The 20,235-nt window shown below is 41.9% G+C and overlaps 1 protein-coding gene across 3 annotated transcripts in view; it reads right to left on the bottom strand.

Annotated features, from left to right (window-relative positions):
- LOC143782378 (serpin B3-like) overlaps positions 1–19,043 on the bottom strand; it is a 53,466-nt gene extending 34,423 nt beyond the window's left edge. The window contains exons 1-5 of one of the 3 annotated variants that reach the window (XM_077269761.1): positions 18,948–19,043; positions 11,956–12,133; positions 9,292–9,372; positions 8,615–8,734; positions 161–272 (exon numbers count right to left, since the gene is read on the bottom strand). In XM_077269761.1, coding sequence (XP_077125876.1) covers positions 161–272; positions 8,615–8,734; positions 9,292–9,372; positions 11,956–12,123 — 481 coding nt within the window. In that variant the 5' untranslated portion in view covers positions 12,124–12,133; positions 18,948–19,043. Of the gene's footprint in view, positions 1–160; positions 273–8,614; positions 8,735–9,291; positions 9,373–11,955; positions 12,134–16,388; positions 16,407–18,947 lie in introns of those variants that run through there. The other 2 variants (XM_077269762.1, XM_077269763.1) reach the window with 2 other exon arrangements.
- Positions 19,044–20,235: the final 1,192 nt, after the last annotated feature.

Here is a 20,235-nt window from a genome sequence, read left to right as displayed (position 1 = left end):
GTGAAGCCTGCACCTACCTGCATTGCAGCAGCATGACATAAAATATGCCAATTACTGGAACAGGGTTATTAAGTGAAACTCTAAGATTATTACTCCAAATTTTTGTTGGAACAGTTTTGTGTTGGTTTGGAGCTTGCAATATTATGAACATAACTCATACCTTCTGTCTTCTCTTCCACCCATGAGTTTATTTTTTGCCTTGTTTTGTCATCTTGAAAATCTACTGTTTCAACTTTTGCCTGATAAAGTGTCTCAGCAGATCTCAAATATTCCTGAAGTGAATGAGAGAAAAACAAGTTGAAATTATTAACGTTATTCCTCACAGACTTTGATTTGTTTGGTAAATTATGGGATTTATTAGCTAATATAGAAATGACGTTTATGTCAGATACTTAACCCTTTAAGAACTGGGCCATTTTTAACTTTTGCATTTTTGTATTTTCCATCCATAAAATACGGTATGTGAAAGTAGTACATACTGCATCTTTAACCCTTTCACGTGTGAGACAATTTTTGTATTTTACTCCCCCTCTTCTAAGAGACATTTTTTTTCTTTTCCTGTCAACATGAGGGATTGTTCGTAATAGGAATAGTTGTAGTCTGGAACTTACTTTATTCATTTTAACATACAATGTATTGAAAACATGTTTTGATCACTTGTTGTATATACTGAAATACCATGTTATTGCAGTATATAGTGTAAGTCATTGTCTCCTATGAACATGGCGGCCACTGGCAGGGCCACGACTACTATGGCAATAACCTGTCATGATAGGACTGGCGAGTAAACTGGGACCAGAGGCACCTTTCCTGGCCATAGCACTAGGGGGTGCCCTAGCTCGCCCTGTTTCCTGGGATACCTCAGATGGTGAGGATGCTGGGGCCTCTGCCCTTGCCCTGTCTCCTAGCTGCAGCCCTACATCTGTCCCTTTTCCCCACCCAAAGAAGAGAGGCGCTACTGTGTACCGCAGTACACCAACTCGACAGACAGGGGAACAAAGACAAGGGTAAAAGAAAATTCCACTCACACAAATATACTCTCACAAATAACAGAGGTATTCACCAGGGTGTGAAGGATGGAGGAAGACTATAAGGCAGGTAAGGATGAGGAATTTCCAAGCGTACAAACCAAGCAACAGTCACACAATAAACTCCTCTAGCTCTCCAGACATCAGCTCCTCACTCTCCAGGTCTATCTAGCAAATGCTAACTCAGACAAGGATCTGGCCAGAAGGCCTAGATTTTATAGGAGAGAGGAGTGGCTAACTGAGCACAGCTGAATTCAGGGATTTCCACATGGCCGATTAACCCCTGTCCTGCTGAAAGAAAGCAAATACATTTAATACACCGGAGAAGTGCTTCTTCTCAGTCACAGAGCAGGAGCCAACAGACACTGCGGTCTTCTGGCACTGCTCTGTCATGGTAACTCCGTGACATAACCAGTCTATACTGTGCTATCCTGTTGCATGGGGCCGACAGGAGCCAAAGAGCATTTTATTTAAATATTGCTGCAAGAGATTGACAGGGATATCTAAATGTTTAAAGGTAAGGTACCGCGTTTGTAGATCATTAATTAATCAATGTAATGTAGCATAACATGCTGTTATAACCAAGTTTTGAATGCATGTAAAACAGATTTTGTGTGTTATACCAGTAGAAAGAAGGAACTGGGGGCTGACATCTTGGTTTCACAGCAGTAGCACGACACTATCAGTGTCATTTTACGGCACCCCATGGACATAGGAGATAATAGACCGGCGCTGACCCTATCTATAACATTGCTGCAGCATTAGCAGTGAGCTGGGCACGCCTCTGTGGGCTGTACAACTCACTGCTGTAGGTGTGACTGGCCACCATTTTACTATAGCCCAGTGCTATCTGCCGAGCTCCACTTGCTCTCTATCGCTGCAGGACAGAAGCGCTGACTGGAGCCGGAGAGTGGGGAGTGCGGGTGATTTACCTCCCTGCTCCTCTGTCTGTACTCCAGGCACTGCACGTTCTGAGCAGACATCCTCTGCTCTCACACGCTGCCCTCCCTGGGTGCTTCTCCTGCTATGTCTCCGCCTCCCCACTTGCACACAGTCCCAGTGATCTCCGGTAAGCTGCATTCTCCCCCCCCCGTGTCGCTCTCCCTCCTCTCCCCCCTGCATTCTCTCCCCGTGTCGCTCTCCCTCCTCTCCCCCCTGCATTCTCTCTCTATGAGTGTGTGCAAGCATCGTCCGATGGGACTACAAGTCCCATCGGATGATGCCTGCTACACTGACAGTGATTGACACATTAGCCAATGATGGGACAGTAATAGTCCCATCATCCGGCTAATGTGTTGAATGAAAAAAAAAAAATTACTCCATACATACATGCTACATACATGCTACATACATGCTACATACATGCTACATACATGCTACATACATGCTGCATACATGCTGCATACATGCTGCATACATGCTATATACATGCTGCATACATGCTGCATACATACATGCTACATACATGCTACATACATGCTATATACATGCTGCATACATGCTGCATACATGCTACATACATACATGCTACATACATGCTGCATACATGCTGCATACATGCTGCATACATACAGCATATAATAATAATAATAATTTTTATTTATATAGCGCCAACATATTCCGCAGCGCTTTTACAACTTATAGAGGGGACTTGTACAGACAATAGACATTACAGCATAACAGAAATCTCAGTTCAAAATAGATACCAGGAGGAATGAGGGCCCTGCTCGCAAGCTTACAATCTATGAGGAAAAGGGGAGACACGAGAGGTGGATGGTACATACTACATACATGCTACATACATACATACTGCATACATACATCCATCCATACATGCTACATACATACTCCATGGATACATACTGCATGCTACATACATAGAAGCTACATACATGCTACATACATGCTACATACATGCTACATACATACATACATTACATACATACTCCATACATACATACAATACATTCATACATTACATACAATACATTCATACATTACATACAATACATACATATAGACATACAGTACATTAAACATAGATTACATACTCACCATTACTTGTCATTTTGTTCCCCGAAGCCAGTGTCATCTGTAAAAAATATGAAAAAAACAAACAACCAATATACTCCCTGTCCGCAGAAATCCACGAGTGTCCCACGACGATCTCCCATGGAGAGCAGCAGCATCAGATAATGCGACTGCTCTCCAGGGGCTCCAGGAACACAATGACGGCAGGAAGGTATCCTTCCACCACTGTATTCCTCCGCCGCTGTAAAAAAAAAAGTCCCTAGTCTCACTTTATGGCATTGCTGGGTGAGACATTTTCCCACGCAGCTTTTTGCCATAAAGTGAGACTTTGAACCTTAGTAACCTCAGTGATACACTGCAGGAGCCATTGTCTCCTGTCAGTGTGTCACTGAGGGTCCTATAGAGCAGTGACATCACCCAATGTCACTGTTCTATAGGGGAGATCGTCGTGGGACACTCGTTATTAATTGAACTACGGCGGACAGGTAGTATACGGTTTATTATTTTACGTTTTTTGCAGGCGCTGAAGTATGGTAAGTATGGTGAAATGAAGAATATTAAAATACTTTTTCCTAATGTGTGCGTGTTTTATTAACCCTTTCTTACTATTGGATTAATAACGGATAGGCATCTAATTGACGCCTCTCCGTTATTAACCCAGCTTAATGTCACCTTACAATAGCAAGGTGATATTAACCCCTTATTACCCCATATCCCACCACTACACGGGAGTGGGAAGAGAGGGGCTAAGTGCTGGAAATGGCGCATATTACACATGCGCCATTTCTGGGACGGCTGTGGACTGGTATTTGTAGCCAGGGGGGCCAATATCCATGGACCCTCTCTAGGCTATGAATATCAGCCTGCAGCTGTCTGCGTAACCTTTCTGGCTATAAAATATAGGGGGACCCCACGTAATTTTTTTTGGGGTCCCCCTATTTTAATAGCCAGTAAAGGCTACGCAGACAGCTGCGGGCTGATATTCATAGCAGGCTACAGATATTGGCCCCCGGCCGTCGGCTTTCCCCCTCTGGCGCAGAAAATTGCACGGGAGCCCACTCCGTTTTTTGTTTTTTTTTTAATTCAACGCTCATAAAGGCCTCTTTCACACTTGCGTCGGTACGGGTCCGTCGCTATGCGTCGGGCCGACGTACCGACGCACGTTGTGAAATTTGTGCCCGACGTAAGCAGCGGATGCAGTTTTTCAACACATCCGCTGCCCATTCTGAAGTCTGGAAGGAGGGGGCGGAGTTTTGGCAGCGCATGCACGGTAGAAAATGGCAGACGCGATTGACAAAAAAAGTTCACTTGAACGTTTTTTCGTGCCGACGGTCCGCCAAAACATGACGGATCCGTTGCATGACGGACGCGACGTGTGGCCATCCGTCACGATCCGTCACTAATACAAGTCTAAGGGTAAAAAACGCATCCTGCGAGCACATTTGCAGGATCAGTTTTTTTCCGCCAGATCCAGGTTTTTCCACCGGATCCATTTTTTCCCGCCGGATCCAATTTTTTTCCGCCAGATCCATTTTTTTCCCCGGATCCATTTTTTTCTGCCGGATCCATTTTTTTTCGCCGGATCCAGTTTTTTTCCACCAGATCCGTTTTTTCCCGCCGGATCAGTTTTTTTCCCCCCGGATCCTTTTTTTCAACTGGATCCGTTTTTTTCCACCAGATCCGTTTTTTCCCGCCGGATCATTTTTTTTCCCGCCGGATATGTTTTTTTCCGCCGGATCTGTTTTTTCCTGCCGGATCCGTTTTTTTCCTTCGCCTGATCCGGTTTTTTTAGTCGGATCCGGGTTTTTCCACCGTATCCAGTTTTTTATCTGATGCTGCTGCTTTCCACGGGAGATCGTCGTGGGACACTCGTGGATTTCTGCGGACAGGGAGTATATTGGTTGTTTGTTTTTTTCATATTTTTTACAGATGACACTGGCTTCGAGGAACAAAGTGACAAGTAACGGTGAGTATGTAGTCTATGTTATATGTACTGTATGTCTATATGTATGTCATGTATGTAATTATGAATGTACTGTATGTAGTATGTATGTATGGAGTATGAATGTAGTATGTATGCATGTAGTATGTATGTAGCATGTATGTAGTATGCATGGAGTATTTTTTTTTTATATTCAACACATTAGCCGGATGATGGGACTACTACTGTCCCATCATTGGCTAATGTGTCAATCACTGTCAGTCTAGCAGGCATCGTCCGATGGGACTTGTAGTCCCATCGGACGATGCCTGCACAGACACAAAGACCCCCGGCAGGCCGTACAGACCCTGGAGACACCGTACAGACCCCCTGGAGAGGCCGTACAGACCCCCCGGCAGGCCGTACAGACCACCCACGGTCCCGCACAGACCCCGGAGAGGCCGTACAGACCCCCCGGCAGGCCATACAGACCATACAGACCCCCCGGCAGGCCGTACAGACCCCCCGGCAGGCACGCTCACACAGGGTTAATGCCGGCGGTAACGGACCGCGTTATGCCGTGTTTAACGCACTCCGTAACCGCTGCTATTAACCCTGTGTGTCCCCAACTTTTTACTATTGATGCTGCCTATGCGACATCAGTAGTAAAAAAATGTAATGTTAAAAATAATAAAAGAAAACCTGCTATGCTCACCCTCCGTCGACGCGTCCTGTCCTTGGCAGTGCAAGCGGCAGGCTCCAGTGCCAAGGATGGTATGGGAGAAGGACCTTCCATGACATCACGGTCATGTGACCGCGACGTCATGACAGGTCCTGCGCGCATCCAACCCTGGGACAGGAAGCTGCCGCGTGCACTGCACACAGGCGACAGGACTACAAGGGCTCCCTCGGAAGGTGAGTATATGTTTATTTTTTATTTTAACTCTTTTTTTAACCTGTTACATACGTGTCTGGGCAAGATACTACGTGGCTGGGCAATATACTACGTGGCTGGGCAATATACTATGTGGCTGGGCAATATACTACGTGGCTGGGCAATATACTACGTGGCTGCGCAATATACTACATGGCTGGGCAATATACTACGTGACTGGGCAATATTCTACGTGGACATGCATATTCTAGAATACCCGATGCATTAGAATCGGGCCACCATCTAGTACCATATATGTATATATGCCATGGATGAGGCCACAGTAAAGTGTATCTTTATTTGGGACAAAAGGTAACTCACAGGTCATTGATGATGATGAACATACAATTTGTCATTCCTCCTACACAGTCACATACCAGGGAGGAAGCCACTCCAGCCAGTGTAATATTGCCCCTTTATTTGGGTCACATGGTAACTCACATGCATTTATTTACAGTCCACAGACTCCACTCTACCTCTCTGCTGTCTGCTCCTCCCACATGAGTCACAGTCACACTTCACTGGCTGAATCTGAGAAGCTGCCAGGCCCAGACAAGAAAGAAAAAAAAAAAGACTCGGCTCACTCACGCTGCAGAGCCGACTCCTTTCATTCACAGCAGGGAGCCGGCTCTTTATGTTGGCTTGTTCACGAACGACACATCACTAACACACACACCACTTCACTCTTCCTCCAGTCCACCATGCTGCTGAGCCCACTCTCTTCTGCTCTTCTGTAAACTCTAGAGCTGTGTTTCTGATGCAGTAACTGCTGGCGATAGCAGATCACAGGGCAGTCACACACAAAATGGCTCTGCCCTGTGATGCTGCTCTTCATTCTGCCCCAGGGATATTAGACCACCCAAAAGGGGAGGGAAATGGTGATGTCAGCAGTTACTGCCCCAATTTTTCAGCTAACAGTAAAGCTGGTAAGTCTCACTATAGCTGCTTGAGGTCTAAAACGGAAAATGCTCCTCCTAGTGGTAAATATGTATATTTGTAAGAAAATATATAATATTTTTCATATAGAAATGTTTGCAAACAGTGCAAACATTGCATTAGTGCATTTTATTTACTATTTTAAGCTTAATTTCACAAAAAAACAAACTACAAGAAAACTGGTGGCACCTTCCCTTTAAACAGCAGTGAAAGGAGCTTAGCTTCGGGCTGCTTCTGTTAGAGATGGCTCAACTACTGAGTTCTCTCCATACTCGCAAAACTCAGCATGGACCTACTGCTACATCTATATGCTCTAACAGGATAAAATGGCCCTGTCATTGAAATATGTTGCTCTAGTCATAAAAGAACATATTATGAGTTCAGGTTTGCTAAGCTATATTGCCAAATGTAAAAAAATATAGCAGCAGTTTTCAGAAAGGTTTAAATATATGACAAACATGCCTGCTTAGTTGTGCAGAATCCATTACAATTTGATTAAATTTGCTTCTAATTTTACAATAAAGAATGGTATGACATTAATATCCCTTCCCCCTATATACACTAATTAATCATGGAAAATGTAGAAGTGATAGCATTAATGAAAAGAAATGTACTTTATTTTATTGACCAAATAATAGTGATGACTAGTGATGGGCGAACTTGTTGATGTTAGGTCCAGCAGGTGCTTCCGAACATCTAAAAAAAAGTTTGGTTCGGTTACTTGAACCTGAACCTGGACTCCACTCTGATGAATGGGGGGGCTTGAACATCCGCTGTTTGCCACATTGTCATCTGCATGATAGCGCGGCAAACAGAGGCTCTTATCAGCGGTAAGATTATTACCGACAGTCAGAGAGCTGCGGTTCCCACTCTGTCAGATGACATCATGAGTCAGCTGGGGGCTGGTATCCTCAGGCCGGTAAGGAATTTTTCTCATGGTGCTCACAGTGATCTCATTGAGGTCACTGCACTTCATTGTCCTGGCTCACAGTGAAGTGCCGGTGGGAATACAGCCTCAATGACCTGCGGTAACCTCAATGTCATCACCGCTTGTCACTAAAGCTGTGCTTGCAGCACCTCATTCTCCCATGGTTTCTAGCCTGAACGGTTGTTCAGGTTGTAAATCACATATCAGAGAGATGGATTACTGCGTGGGACAGTATAGCTTATCATCATGTTGGACAGATAAAGGATATTTCTGTTTATTATTTTTCCTTTTTTTACAGGGGACAAGGGCTTCAATGGAATGGGCGTAAGGTGAGTATAACTGTGTTTTTTTATTTCAAATAAAGGAGTCAGTGTCTTTTTTTCAAATAAAGGATTTTATTCAGGCTGGGTCTTTTTTTTACAATCTATTTATGGGGTTAGTAATGGGAGTAGCACTCACTCATCAGCCGACTCCTGTGACCGCTAGTCACAGCTGCTGGATCACACTGTCATCTGACAGCGTGGGAACTGCAGCCCTCTGACCAACTGTAGTAATCTTACTGCCAATCAGAGCCACCAGTGTTTCTCACTCTGTCATGCAGATGACAGCATGGGAAACAAACGAGGTTTGGGGTGCCAAAATCCGAACAGTAACACGGACTTCCTGGAGAAGTTCGTGTTCAGGGTTTGTGCCTAAACACTAGGTTTTCAGTTTGGACCCCGAACCTTACTGTTCAAGTTCGCCCATCTCTAGTCATGACAGTAATAATAAATAGCAAAAAGCAAATTTGACACCTTCTCTTATATATTGAGCAAACTCTGTGATAGAAAACTTACCTCTGCCAAAGGAAAATTCAGTTGAGCAAATGCTGCATTGGCGATAGTCAGCACTGTGTCACTTTTTTGAGATTTTAATTGGAGTAAAAGTTGGTGGAACTGGTTATGCACATCAGCGACCTGGTTATTTCCAGTTTTCAGTAACAAAAAAGGAACATATCAGTTTAGTACAGATAGCAACATAATATCAATATTATATTATCACAAAAGAAATACAGTGAAAATGAAAGGGTTATTTCACACTTGATTAGGTATCCCACTGTCCATAGGACAAGTTAGGTAATAATTTGCTGATTTCATGATTATTACCTCTGAGACCCCACCAATCCAAAGAACTGAGCTGTAAAGTCCTCCATAGAATGGAGTGCTGGTCACTCATTAACAACACCACTGTATGCAGTGACTATTGCACTTTAGTGAAAAATAAATACTTGACTATCTCATAGTTTCTTATGTTTTTTTTTTAATTTATAGTGGACATTATTGTCAGAATAATATTTTTTATCACAACCAATGACTTAGTAAAACTGGAAGACAATTCCTTTTTGGTGTATAGAAAACCAAAATGCATTTTGTCATTCTGTAGTTTGCCTGTTTACCATATTAGGTATTCATTTTGCAGGATGTTACTGCTATGTCTATCTATTACTCTCTTGTTTGACTGAATGGTACCATACCTTGTCTTTCTTCATTTTTTTTGCACATAATTTTCCAAACCATTCTTTTTCTGCTGTTTGGGCTTCTGGGAAGTGAAGAACCTGAAAATAAAACAAACAGTAATGTTTAGAAAGGATTCTGTCTACTGTTTTGGACCTGCTAAACTGCTGATGACACAAATGTGTTGACCTGAAGTTGAGTGACAGTTTCCAACCAGAAGAATGCTAGAGATGAGATGTGACTTAGAGCAGAGCGGTGGGTTTGAGAGTATTTAGAAGTAACTGCCTAAAATAAGGACTGTAAGGGTGCTTCCTGGTTGAGGTGTGATTTAGGGACCCTAAATACCTTATACAAGTGTATACGCTTGAATTGATGTCAGTCTCAGAGTGCGTGCTGCCGTATCTTGGAGAAAGTTGGAACTCTTTGTTGTCATGAATGTGCCAGGCATTGTTAAAAAAAATAAACTCTTGCTTACTTGGTCTTGAAACTATGTACGATAGGTAGTAGATAAAATAATTCAATTTTTCATCTGCATTATATGACAGAGGCTCTATCATTTCAGTTGCAGATGGTGGCACAAAATTTGAGAGGAACAATTCTGCAGAACAACAGGTTAAGATGAGGATCTCCATTTTCCCAGTACCGGTTCACACAAGTCAATGTGTTTCACTGTGACCACTGAACACTGCACTAAATACACTCTGTGAAGTGTGTAAGGGAGATTTTCCAACTGTAATACCTTATGGATATGTCCCTGCCTGGGTGGTCCCTTATTCCTTTATAAAGACCTCCAGGTCTGGGTAACACTAAGATTCATGCTTAAAAGTCTCTTTTTGTAGATGACCCAACTTGCCTGCTATGAGTAGAAACTGCCATCCTTATTGCTTGATGATTGAAGGATCTTACTACCTTCTTTTTGAGCCTGCTCTTCCTCGCACACACCCAATACAGCTGACACTGCTGAGAGTAGTATTCCTTCTCTGTAGTTTCACTACCAACTGCCTAACAAAACAGGAACTAATTCCCAGTGCCCACTTACTTCTCCACAAACCATGGGCTGGCCTTACAGTTAACCTTGTGCAACTCATGTACCAAGGAAAGCTACAGCCTATTTGAGGAATAATCATACAAAGCCACAGGTACCTTTAAATATACTGTACATTGTGGAGTATTTAGATAGGGTGTTCAGACATTTTGTCTACCCTTGCATGTCCATGAGAAGGATCGTCTCCAGGGCACTCCTGATCTGTGCATGAGGCAGTCTTGCTTATATTAAGTACGGATACAGATGTATGCTTACACAGCATTACAGGTCTCCTGCCTGGGGCTATTAGCAGATTTTCAGGCTCAATACTTTTAGAGACTTGAAGTATATTAAAGGGGTTGCCTGGGATTCATTTTTATTTCAGTGTAAGGGGGTGCCACATCTCTATCCTCTTAAAGGTGTATATTTGTTATGCTGTTATGTATATATTCCACTTTGTTATATGTATTTGTCAGCAGTGATAGGGTAAGTGTAGTACCCTTAGTCGGACAATAGAAGGGACAAAATACTATTATACATAGTTATATAGGAGGGGCTGTCTGTGTTAAAAGTAAAGTATCTTCCTGTTAGTGAGTAGTAGGGACCTAGTGCCCGAGCTGAGCAGACAGCTCCGCAACATTCAGCCTTTTACCCAGCCATTCAGAGTCAGGATGGACAGAAAGGACAGCTGAGGCAGCAGCGTTACCGCAGTTCAGGACAGGAGCTTGAGAAGTGATCCTTGACCAGTACAGGGACACAGGTCGCTCACCATGTGGCAGATCATTGCTTGGGCTGACGCCCTCCGTACCGTGCGAAACGGACGAGGGAACTCTGAGGCGTCGTGCACTTGCACAGGGAGGACGCTGTGTTATCGCAAGAGGTGATGCAACCCCATAATGTACTGCAGGACATAGGAGAAAGCGTAGGGAGAGCGGAGAACGTGAACTGTTGATGATGTAACTATCAAGAATGTGCTGCGACTAGCAAATAGTAAAGTTCATCGTCTTAAGTTTGAAAAGTACTCTGTCATTGTACAATAGAAGCAGTAGAACTTCAGCCAGTCCGATGGGACCTAGATGGTGTAGAGGGTGAATTGAAAGGTATGCTGCAAAAGGGCCAGGGTATTCCTATGCTGGAATAAAAATTAATCCTGGACAACGCCTTTAAAATGGACAACGAAGAGAATCCCCACTTACCTCTCCTTCCTAAATACACATAAATGCATGGCTATTCCAGCCTGTTCTGATACATACGGTAGATATTGCTAGGTTTACAATTTTACGACCATTCTATGTCCATATATTTATTTGGTATCATGTAGCCTGAAATATTAATGTATAATTTATTTGTGTAGAATTTGGATTGCGATATGATACTGGTGGTCTGCAAGTTCCCCAATATGTGCCTATATTTCATTTTAATAGTAAACTGTTTACTTTGGGAGAGTATGACCTGGGAGTGAGGTGATTACTGAGGTCTGTCTGCTCCATAAAAGTAAAGGAGTACATTAGACTGCATGTGAAGTTAGGAGCAGAGTCCATTATACATTTTACATTGACGCCTCGTTGATTCAGCTTACATTGTTCCTATAAATAACGTTTTTTTCCTTTTTCATTTTAATAGTAAAAATATAAACTCTAATTTCCAAAGATTGCTTTACCTTCTGGATTTGAGCGGATGTGCCTTCTCTGGCCCCAAGCAGCAATAATGACAAGATTGCAGAAATACTTGTTGGCGATACTGCAATGTTTTTATCACTCTCTGAGTTCCTCAACTCATTGGCAAGGTCAAATGAAAATTGACTGATGCTTTTGCTGATTGACTCCATTGTGTCCTAACTAATTAACATATGAAAATGATAGTTATTTTACATTATATGTACTGTATATTATTATTATTATTATTATTACTATTATTTAGCTTCAAGCATATTCCAGGTTCGGACACAATTAAGACAGATAGCTGTTATGAACTGTGCATCCCAAATTGCAGTTCTCATAAATCTCCCCCTTTATGCTCATAATATTTTCCTACATCCTTCACTCAAGGCAGAGAATTTTACAGTTTTTTTTTAATCCATGTGTCCTGAGTGCCCTCTAGTGGTGGCTGCAGGCAACTGATGTTTTATCGTTTGCTTTGTGAATGGAAGTAGGGTGTTTGCAGTTCTGTTGAATAGAATTATCAATGTATTCTTGCTATTAAATACATTGAAACATGGTTTCAAAGTCCTTATACCACCTTTATGAAACATATATACCACTCCTTTTCTGAAATCTGAATAATGCCGGAAATAGGGAAGACCTCTTTTCTATTTAGAAAAGTATCTTAAGCAACCAAAGACACTGTGCTATCAATAAATATATAGAGCAAGCAATTTTAATAAACTTTCAAATATACGTTATAATTTAAATCCGAAAGAAAACTTTTAAAAAACCTAGAAGATGTCCCCCTATTCTGTTTCTCAACCCGACAATTTGCTCCTTGTCAGGGTAAATCCATATTCACTTCCACATATACTGAATATGGCTTTCTAGGGGGGTTGGAGCCTAAACAGCATGCGTGCTCCTGGCTGCATCCAATGCACTGTTTTTCAGTGCAGCGACAGGTTACCTCACTACTCGTCACAGTGCTCCAGCTCCGTCAGCCGTTGGAACACAGCTGCTTCTCCCTGTCAGTTATTTGTCCTGTGTGTTCAGTAACCTCAGCACTTCTCAGTGTATGGCACAGACACACATAACAATCAGCTACCAGAGCAGAACAAGCTCAGTAATACTGTCAGTTGGTTCCTGTGCACTCATTGTTCTGTCAGCTGCTGGCTCCTGTGTTGATTATGAGTGATAAAAATTTGAATAATCAATAAATGTGTTGTGCAATACTCAGTCCAATTCCACATTATGGTAACATTAGAAACACATGATTTAGACAAATATCTATAGATAGATATTGTATGTATATCCATCTATAGCTCTATATCTATTTCTTTCAATCAGCTGTATATCGAGCTATCCATCTAGAAAACACAGGAGCCAGTAGCCGGCAGAACTCTGAGAAGTGCCGATGTCACCGAGCACACAGGAACCAGCTGACAGGGCAGGAGAACTGCTCATTTTACTGTGCTCCTTTTGCCCTGTCAGCTGATTGTACTGTTTGTGCTATACACTCAGAAATGTGGATGTTGCTGAGCTCCTTCTGCCCTATCAGCTGATTATCTTGTGCATCTGTGTGCTATACACTGAGAAGTGCCAATGTTACCAAGTACACAGGACAATCAGATGACAGGGCAGGGGGAGCTGTCTGCCGACATCCATTACCTAGGGGTTTGGTTCAGGGAGGAGGGGGGGCAAACTTATGAGTTAGCCCTTAACCATGTACCCCTGATTATAAATATGGAGGTGCACCCTAATAATGGATGTAGGAAAACCTCAGCAGATAACCACACTGTAAGGCTAAGTTCACATCAGCGTTTGGGGCTTTGCGGAGGGCTGCGTACGTTTTTGAAAGGTTTTCTTTCAGATTTTTTTATAAGGTATGCTTGAAAGTTTATTAAAATCACTTGCCCTACATTATTATTGGATAAAAATTAAAATGACAGCTATGCTTTAACAATAAAGTGACATGATTATTATAGGGGTAAGATTTATTTGAAGTTTCCCTGGTATGTGCACTCCCCTGCCACTGGTTTAGAATTTATCACCTTTCCTTTTGGAAATGTGATAAATGCATTTAATATTCTACAATCTTACCTGTTATACAACCCCTGGCAAAAATTATGGAATCACCGGCCTTGGAGGATGTTCATTCAGTTTTTGAAATGACTTTAGTTTTGTGCCATGTCTGTGATCTGCTTTTTTTCTACAAACTTAAACAACTGAATGAACATCCTCCAAGGCCGGTGATTCCATAATTTTTGCCAGGGGTTGTAAAGTGCCAAACTACTCAGTTTGCTAATAGGTGAAATATCTCTATTAACAGGCATGGTCATTAATGCATCCATAGTACAATGCTTATCCATTATGGCCCCATCTAGTGGTAGACTTAAACCACACAAAATAAATTATAATACCCTGCCGGCTTATTGACTGAATGCATGCTATTTTTATTAGTTTAAGGGATTTTGGTTTTGAAATGGCTACTTGTATATTATGCCGATATGTTTATTTTTTTTTAAATGTGTCATCTACTACTTTTATGTGGATGACCTATCCAATGCATATGTCATGAATGTAAGATCGATGGGGTACTGCAGATCTGCAGAACCCAGAAACAGCCACACTGAAAATCTAGGTCGATAGCTCTGATGATCACAGGTAAATGGTGGGGTTCCAGGTGTCATGGTATTCCCCATTCATCAAATTTGCTACTGTACAAATCTTACTCCAGTCCCCGACTGGAGTAAGATTGTCGTGAGGTGCACACGGAGACACATGACGTTTTGCGCTTTGCCTGATTCATTAAAGAGAATCTGTCAGCAAAATGTTTCTAAGTAATGTACACACATGGCCATTTTGGTGCTGGGATACTGATTAAAACAACACCTGTGATGAAGAAAACCATTGTGTCATAGTTTTGTGAATTGGGTCAGACTGTCTGTAGCGTCTTTGATTCTGCCACGACTACTCCGTTGCTCCTGTTGTCTGTGTCATTCATCTTGTTTAAACTTTGCCCCAGTACTGACCTAGCCATGGGCGGCCCTTGCGTACATTGATCTCCTGGCAGTCGCATTTGGCTTCATCTTACTGAAGACCACTGGGAGGTCAATTTGCGCATGCGCTGCCACTGGCTCCATTTTCCTGAAGATTGTCAGGAGATCACTGTGCGCAAGCACTGCCCACAGCTAGGATGGTGCCGGTGCAAACTTTAAACAAGGAGGACGATAAAGACAACAGGAACAACAGAGGGGTCTTGGCAGAACCTAAAACCCTACCCACAGGTCCACCCCACAGTCCAGCCCCGATGCATGAAGATACGATTACAGGAAAACTACAGACACTGATTACCCAAAATCCACAAAGCGTATTTCTTCAGCACAGGTATCATTTTATTCAGTGTCACAGCATCAATATGGTCATGTGTGTACATTACTTAGCAAAATCCTGCTGACAGGTTCCCTTTGAGAGGCATGCATCTTGTAATGAGCTTCGCACTCCATCACTCCTCCTAATCGGGGCTGGTGTAAAAGATACTGGTCTTTGTGACTTGGCGCCTAATGCCACAATTCAAAAAAGGAAAATAACTTAAACAAAACGTAAATCATGAATCAAGGCCTTAGTGCTTGATGTATTATTACAATTGCACCTTTTTTGTCTAGATTATGTTTTTCATTTGTGTGTTATTCTTCTTTTAATTTGTGCCTATTGTAAGCTTAGTTTACAAGGGTTTTCCTGTTTGTTTTTTTTCATCAATATGGGTGGGGTACGGTAGTTCTTTTACAGGTGTTTTCGGCTGATAGATCTATTCTGACTTTCTTGAAAGGTCTCAAAATTTGGACCAAATGTATTCTAGTCCCCCCTGGATCAATTTTATGCACCGCATGTCTGCCATTTTGGATCAAATTTTTGCTCTATTTCGCAAAAAAAAAGTGTTATTTTCTTAACTACAAAAATTGCAAAAATGGGTAAAAATAATAAAAAATGCATTTTTGATTTTGTGCAAATTTCATGAACCACGTGTATCATTTAGAAAAATTTGGAGCACAAAAATGTCAATGAAAGTCCCAAGACAAAAAAAGAAAAGTGACTTAAAGAAATGCAAATGTTGAAACGAGCCTTTTATGTGTGAGTCCAGCACATTGCAATCCACAACTACACCAATTATACTGCTGTCTTATCTTTATATTTTATAGATCAAAATTTGTTAACTTAATGAGCAATTTCAAAATACACAAAAGGTTTCCTATTGTAATTTTCCCTTAGGAAAACCTTCAGACTCACAGAAGACTATTTTATTCTTTAATTTTGCAATTTCCTCTTCACTTATTGATTTCTGAGAATAGCTGGGTTGCTGTTTTCCTAGCATTTCAGAAGTACAGAAAAAACTGGCTTATCCAGTACAGGTGTGTCAGAAATGTGTTCTAACCATACATCGATGTCTCACCTGTCATGCAGTCATCACCTACAAGTTTAAATGAAGCCTTTTGTTAGGGTGGAGGAAGAATGTATAAAAATGAAACATATATAAACACCTCACATATAATTTATTAATAACTGGTATACAATAGAAACAATACAGATATTCCTGGAAATTATTACTCTCTATTTGGCTCATCAAGAAGTGCATAACAAAGCATACAAATAAAAGCTATAAAGGCTTACACATTGACATTTTTGCTAATTAATCTGAGAGCAGCATGATGTAGGGGCAGAGAGCCTGATTCAAGGGATGTCACTCAGTAGGTTGTTTGCTGTAGTTTCAACACAATCAGTGTTTTATCACTGCAAGACTAGGTGTCTCATGCCAGCCAGTCCAGCTAATCCGTCTAACGCAGCCACTAACACTGATTAGCAACTTTCAACATTGTGCAGTGTACAGAGAAAGCCGCCAATCAGTTATGTGGGCGGGGTTATACAGGGTTCAACATTCATAGCACTGCTACATCTACAGCAGCGAAAAGATGGATTTTATCAAAACTTCACCAAGCAGTCTAGTAAGGGTACGTGTCCACGGTCAGGATGGCCGGCGGTATCGTCGGAGTGGCAAAGCCGCTCGGCGCTAAGCCCCGCCCCCTTCTGGGACGCGATGATGCTGGATGTGTTCATTGTACACAACCGGGATGATCACCCCCCTCCCATAGCGCCCTGTGTTATTCCTTGCGGCGACGCAGCGTTGCCGCAAGGAACACGGACATGCTGCGATCTGAAAAGATGCGCAACATGTCCGGAGTCGCAGGGCCGCCTCGTGCGTGTTTCCAAGCATAGTGGACACGGGATTTCAAAAAATCCCCTCCACTATGCTGGAACATCTGGACGCTGCGTGTTTGACGCTGCGGCCCCCCGCAGCGTCAAACATGCAGCGTTTCCTGAACGTGGACACGTACCCTAAGTGTCACATTCCTGGAATCAGGGTCTCTGCCCTTACATCATGCAGCTCTCACATTACATACCAAAAACCAGCTAACAAGTTCTAATGGCTTTATGGTATTTTCTTTTTTGCCAGCTTTGTTTTCTTTCCCTCAGTGATTTTAAACAAAACATTTTCATTTTTCATGAACAATGTTATACGTTGTGCTTTGGATTTCAGATTGCTTTCCTCTGCAAATTTGGAACTGGATCAAAAACTCCAACTAGTTATTAAAAGTATAAGGCCCTGATTCCTCACAACTGGGTTGGATACAAAAAAAGAGGAAAAGTATCAGCCTTTTTATTCCACTTATTCATTTGTTAGAAATTAAAAACTGCAACAAACTTTGTTGTTTGAATCTGGCTCAAGCGCAGTTTATAAACCAACAAAACGTAGCTCTTTCTCTCACTAAGACATGCTGGGCAGATTAAATCAGATCCCACACAGAACCTTCGTACTCCATCCAATTTTACAGACACATTCATATTATTAACTTGTAAATTATACTTGAAGTTACATTTAGTTATGTACATTTAAAAATATTGATGCATAAAAACAGATGAGATGGCACATGGACATAAAATATGGAAACACAGATACCAAATGAATATAGATAAAAATCAGCGGAGTTTCCTGGATGAAAATTGGACAATATTTCATACGCATGTCTGACCCCTAGCCTAAGGGCTCGCTCAGAAGTGCGAATTATACGGACACGTGCTGTCCTTGTGCTCTACAGACTGCACATGAAGAGCATACATACATCTTATAACTCATGGCCTATATTCCATTTCACAGCATCATGCTGCTCCAAAGACATGACTGTATAGCAAGGTTGATGTGCATAGCAAGATATTCTCTCTCATAGTCTACGGTCACACTATTAGTATTTGGTCAGTTTTTTACATCAGTATTTGTAAGCCAAAATCAGGAGAGTAATAGTGATGAGCAAGTAGCATTGTTGCTCGGGTCTCCCCTAGCATGTTTGGGTGGTCTCCGAGTATTTTGGCGTGCTCGGAGATTTAGTTTTCATCTCCTCAGCTGCATGATTTACGGCTGCTGGACAGCCTGAATACATGTGGGAATTCCCTAACAAACAGGCAATCCTCACATGTATTCAGCCTGTCTAGCAGCCGTAACTCATGCAGCTGAGTGGAAGAAAGCTAAATCTCTCAGCATGCCAAAATACTCAGAGATCACCCAAGCATGCTCGGGAAGATCCGAGCAGCGAATATATTCGCTCATCACTAGAGAGTAACAATCAGAGGAAAAGTATAGTAGAAACACATCACCACTTCTGTATTTATCACCCACTCCTGGCTTTGGCTTACAAATACTGAAGCAAAATACTGACTAAATACTGGACGTGTAAATGTGGCCTAAGACTGCATAGTATAAATAACTTATAGTTATAGTATAATGATTAAGAAATAATTTGTCTATCCTTTTTTACATTTTTTTGAGGATAGTCTTAATAATTAATATTTATCTAAATTACTTTTACATACTGACAAAACTCAGCCACAGTTTGACTATTTTTAGATCCACACACAATATAAATTTGGTTACATTGAAAGAAATGAAAATTATATTTACCTTCACTTGAAATTCTGAATATAGAATGATCCAGTTGTGCAAGACAGCGCAAGTTGCCCAATATATAGCGATCTTTACCACACCCACAGAATGTGTTTTATGCCAGTTTAAACACAATTCAAATATAAAAGCCCTTAAGCTGATGACATGTCAGGGCTTTCCAAATTCTGAATTCTCTAGTTTTCCAGAGTATACCGTAATAATTGTAAAGGATTTGTACCAAGTTTTAAATGTAACTTTCTGTTTACTGAGAGCCTCACTACTGAGGCCCCCACTAATTCCAAGACCGGGGCTCTGTGATGCCCCTCATGAATAAAGTGTTGATTGAGAATGTGCATCTCTGCTTTAACCATCCTGTGTGGGACTGCTGGAGACAGTAGAGCAAATAATACTGTAGACATTAAATTGATTGGTGGTGCACATGCTTGATTCATCTTAATAATTTTATAAAAATAAATTTTTTATGCTATCACTCAGTGAATGATAACATTGGAACTTTGAAATGTTGAAACCTAGTCATGACCCTGTCCTGCTTCTTATGATTATATTCAGTCTAGGCAATCCAGTATACTACGTCATCCACACAGTCTCCCTGGGTTTGCGCTCCTGAACAGGCTTACTTCTCTGCCCTGACCAGAACAGAAGAAAGTACTGCAGTGTGCATGCACAGGAAAAGGCCAAACAGCCCTGGTGCATGCGCACTGCAGTACTTTACTCTGCCCTAGTCAGGGCAGAGAAGTAAGCCTGTGCAGGAGCGCAATGCCGGGGACACTGTGTGGATGACGTAGGATGCTTAATCCATGCAAAGCAAAGAAGGAGGATGGCATCACAAGAACAGAGGAAACATCGTACCAAGACAGCGATGCTCATCGGACCCGACAGCAGTATAGGTGAGTATTATAAAAGGTCTTTTTCTTGTCTTGCTGGCCAGATTGCAAGCATATATTCAGCATATTAGAGTATATCAGGGCTGAGAGGTGGTGGCCTAGCTCATATGGGACAAACCTTGTGACAGTCTCCCTTTAAAGAGAACCTATCAACACGATTTTGTTATGTAAAGTAAAGACATGGCTGTAATGTGCTATGATACTGATTCAATTGATTCTTTCGGTGAAGAAATCTGCTTTGCGGTTTTTTTTAATTACCATTTGAAGTTTACTGCTAATTAGATTTTGGGGCAAAGGGGCCGGACTGTGCACTGGGTCTTCTCCTCCCTGTCTGTGATTCCTCAGCCCCTCTGCCTGCCTCCGGTCTGTGAATGACAGGTCATTGCTGAGATTTCAAACAG

Source organism: Ranitomeya variabilis, chromosome 6, assembly GCF_051348905.1.
Source record: "Ranitomeya variabilis isolate aRanVar5 chromosome 6, aRanVar5.hap1, whole genome shotgun sequence".
Classification (NCBI taxonomy): domain Eukaryota; kingdom Metazoa; phylum Chordata; class Amphibia; order Anura; family Dendrobatidae; genus Ranitomeya; species Ranitomeya variabilis.
Note: the sequence above shows the minus strand (reverse complement) of the source record. Positions and strands in the feature narration are given on the sequence as shown.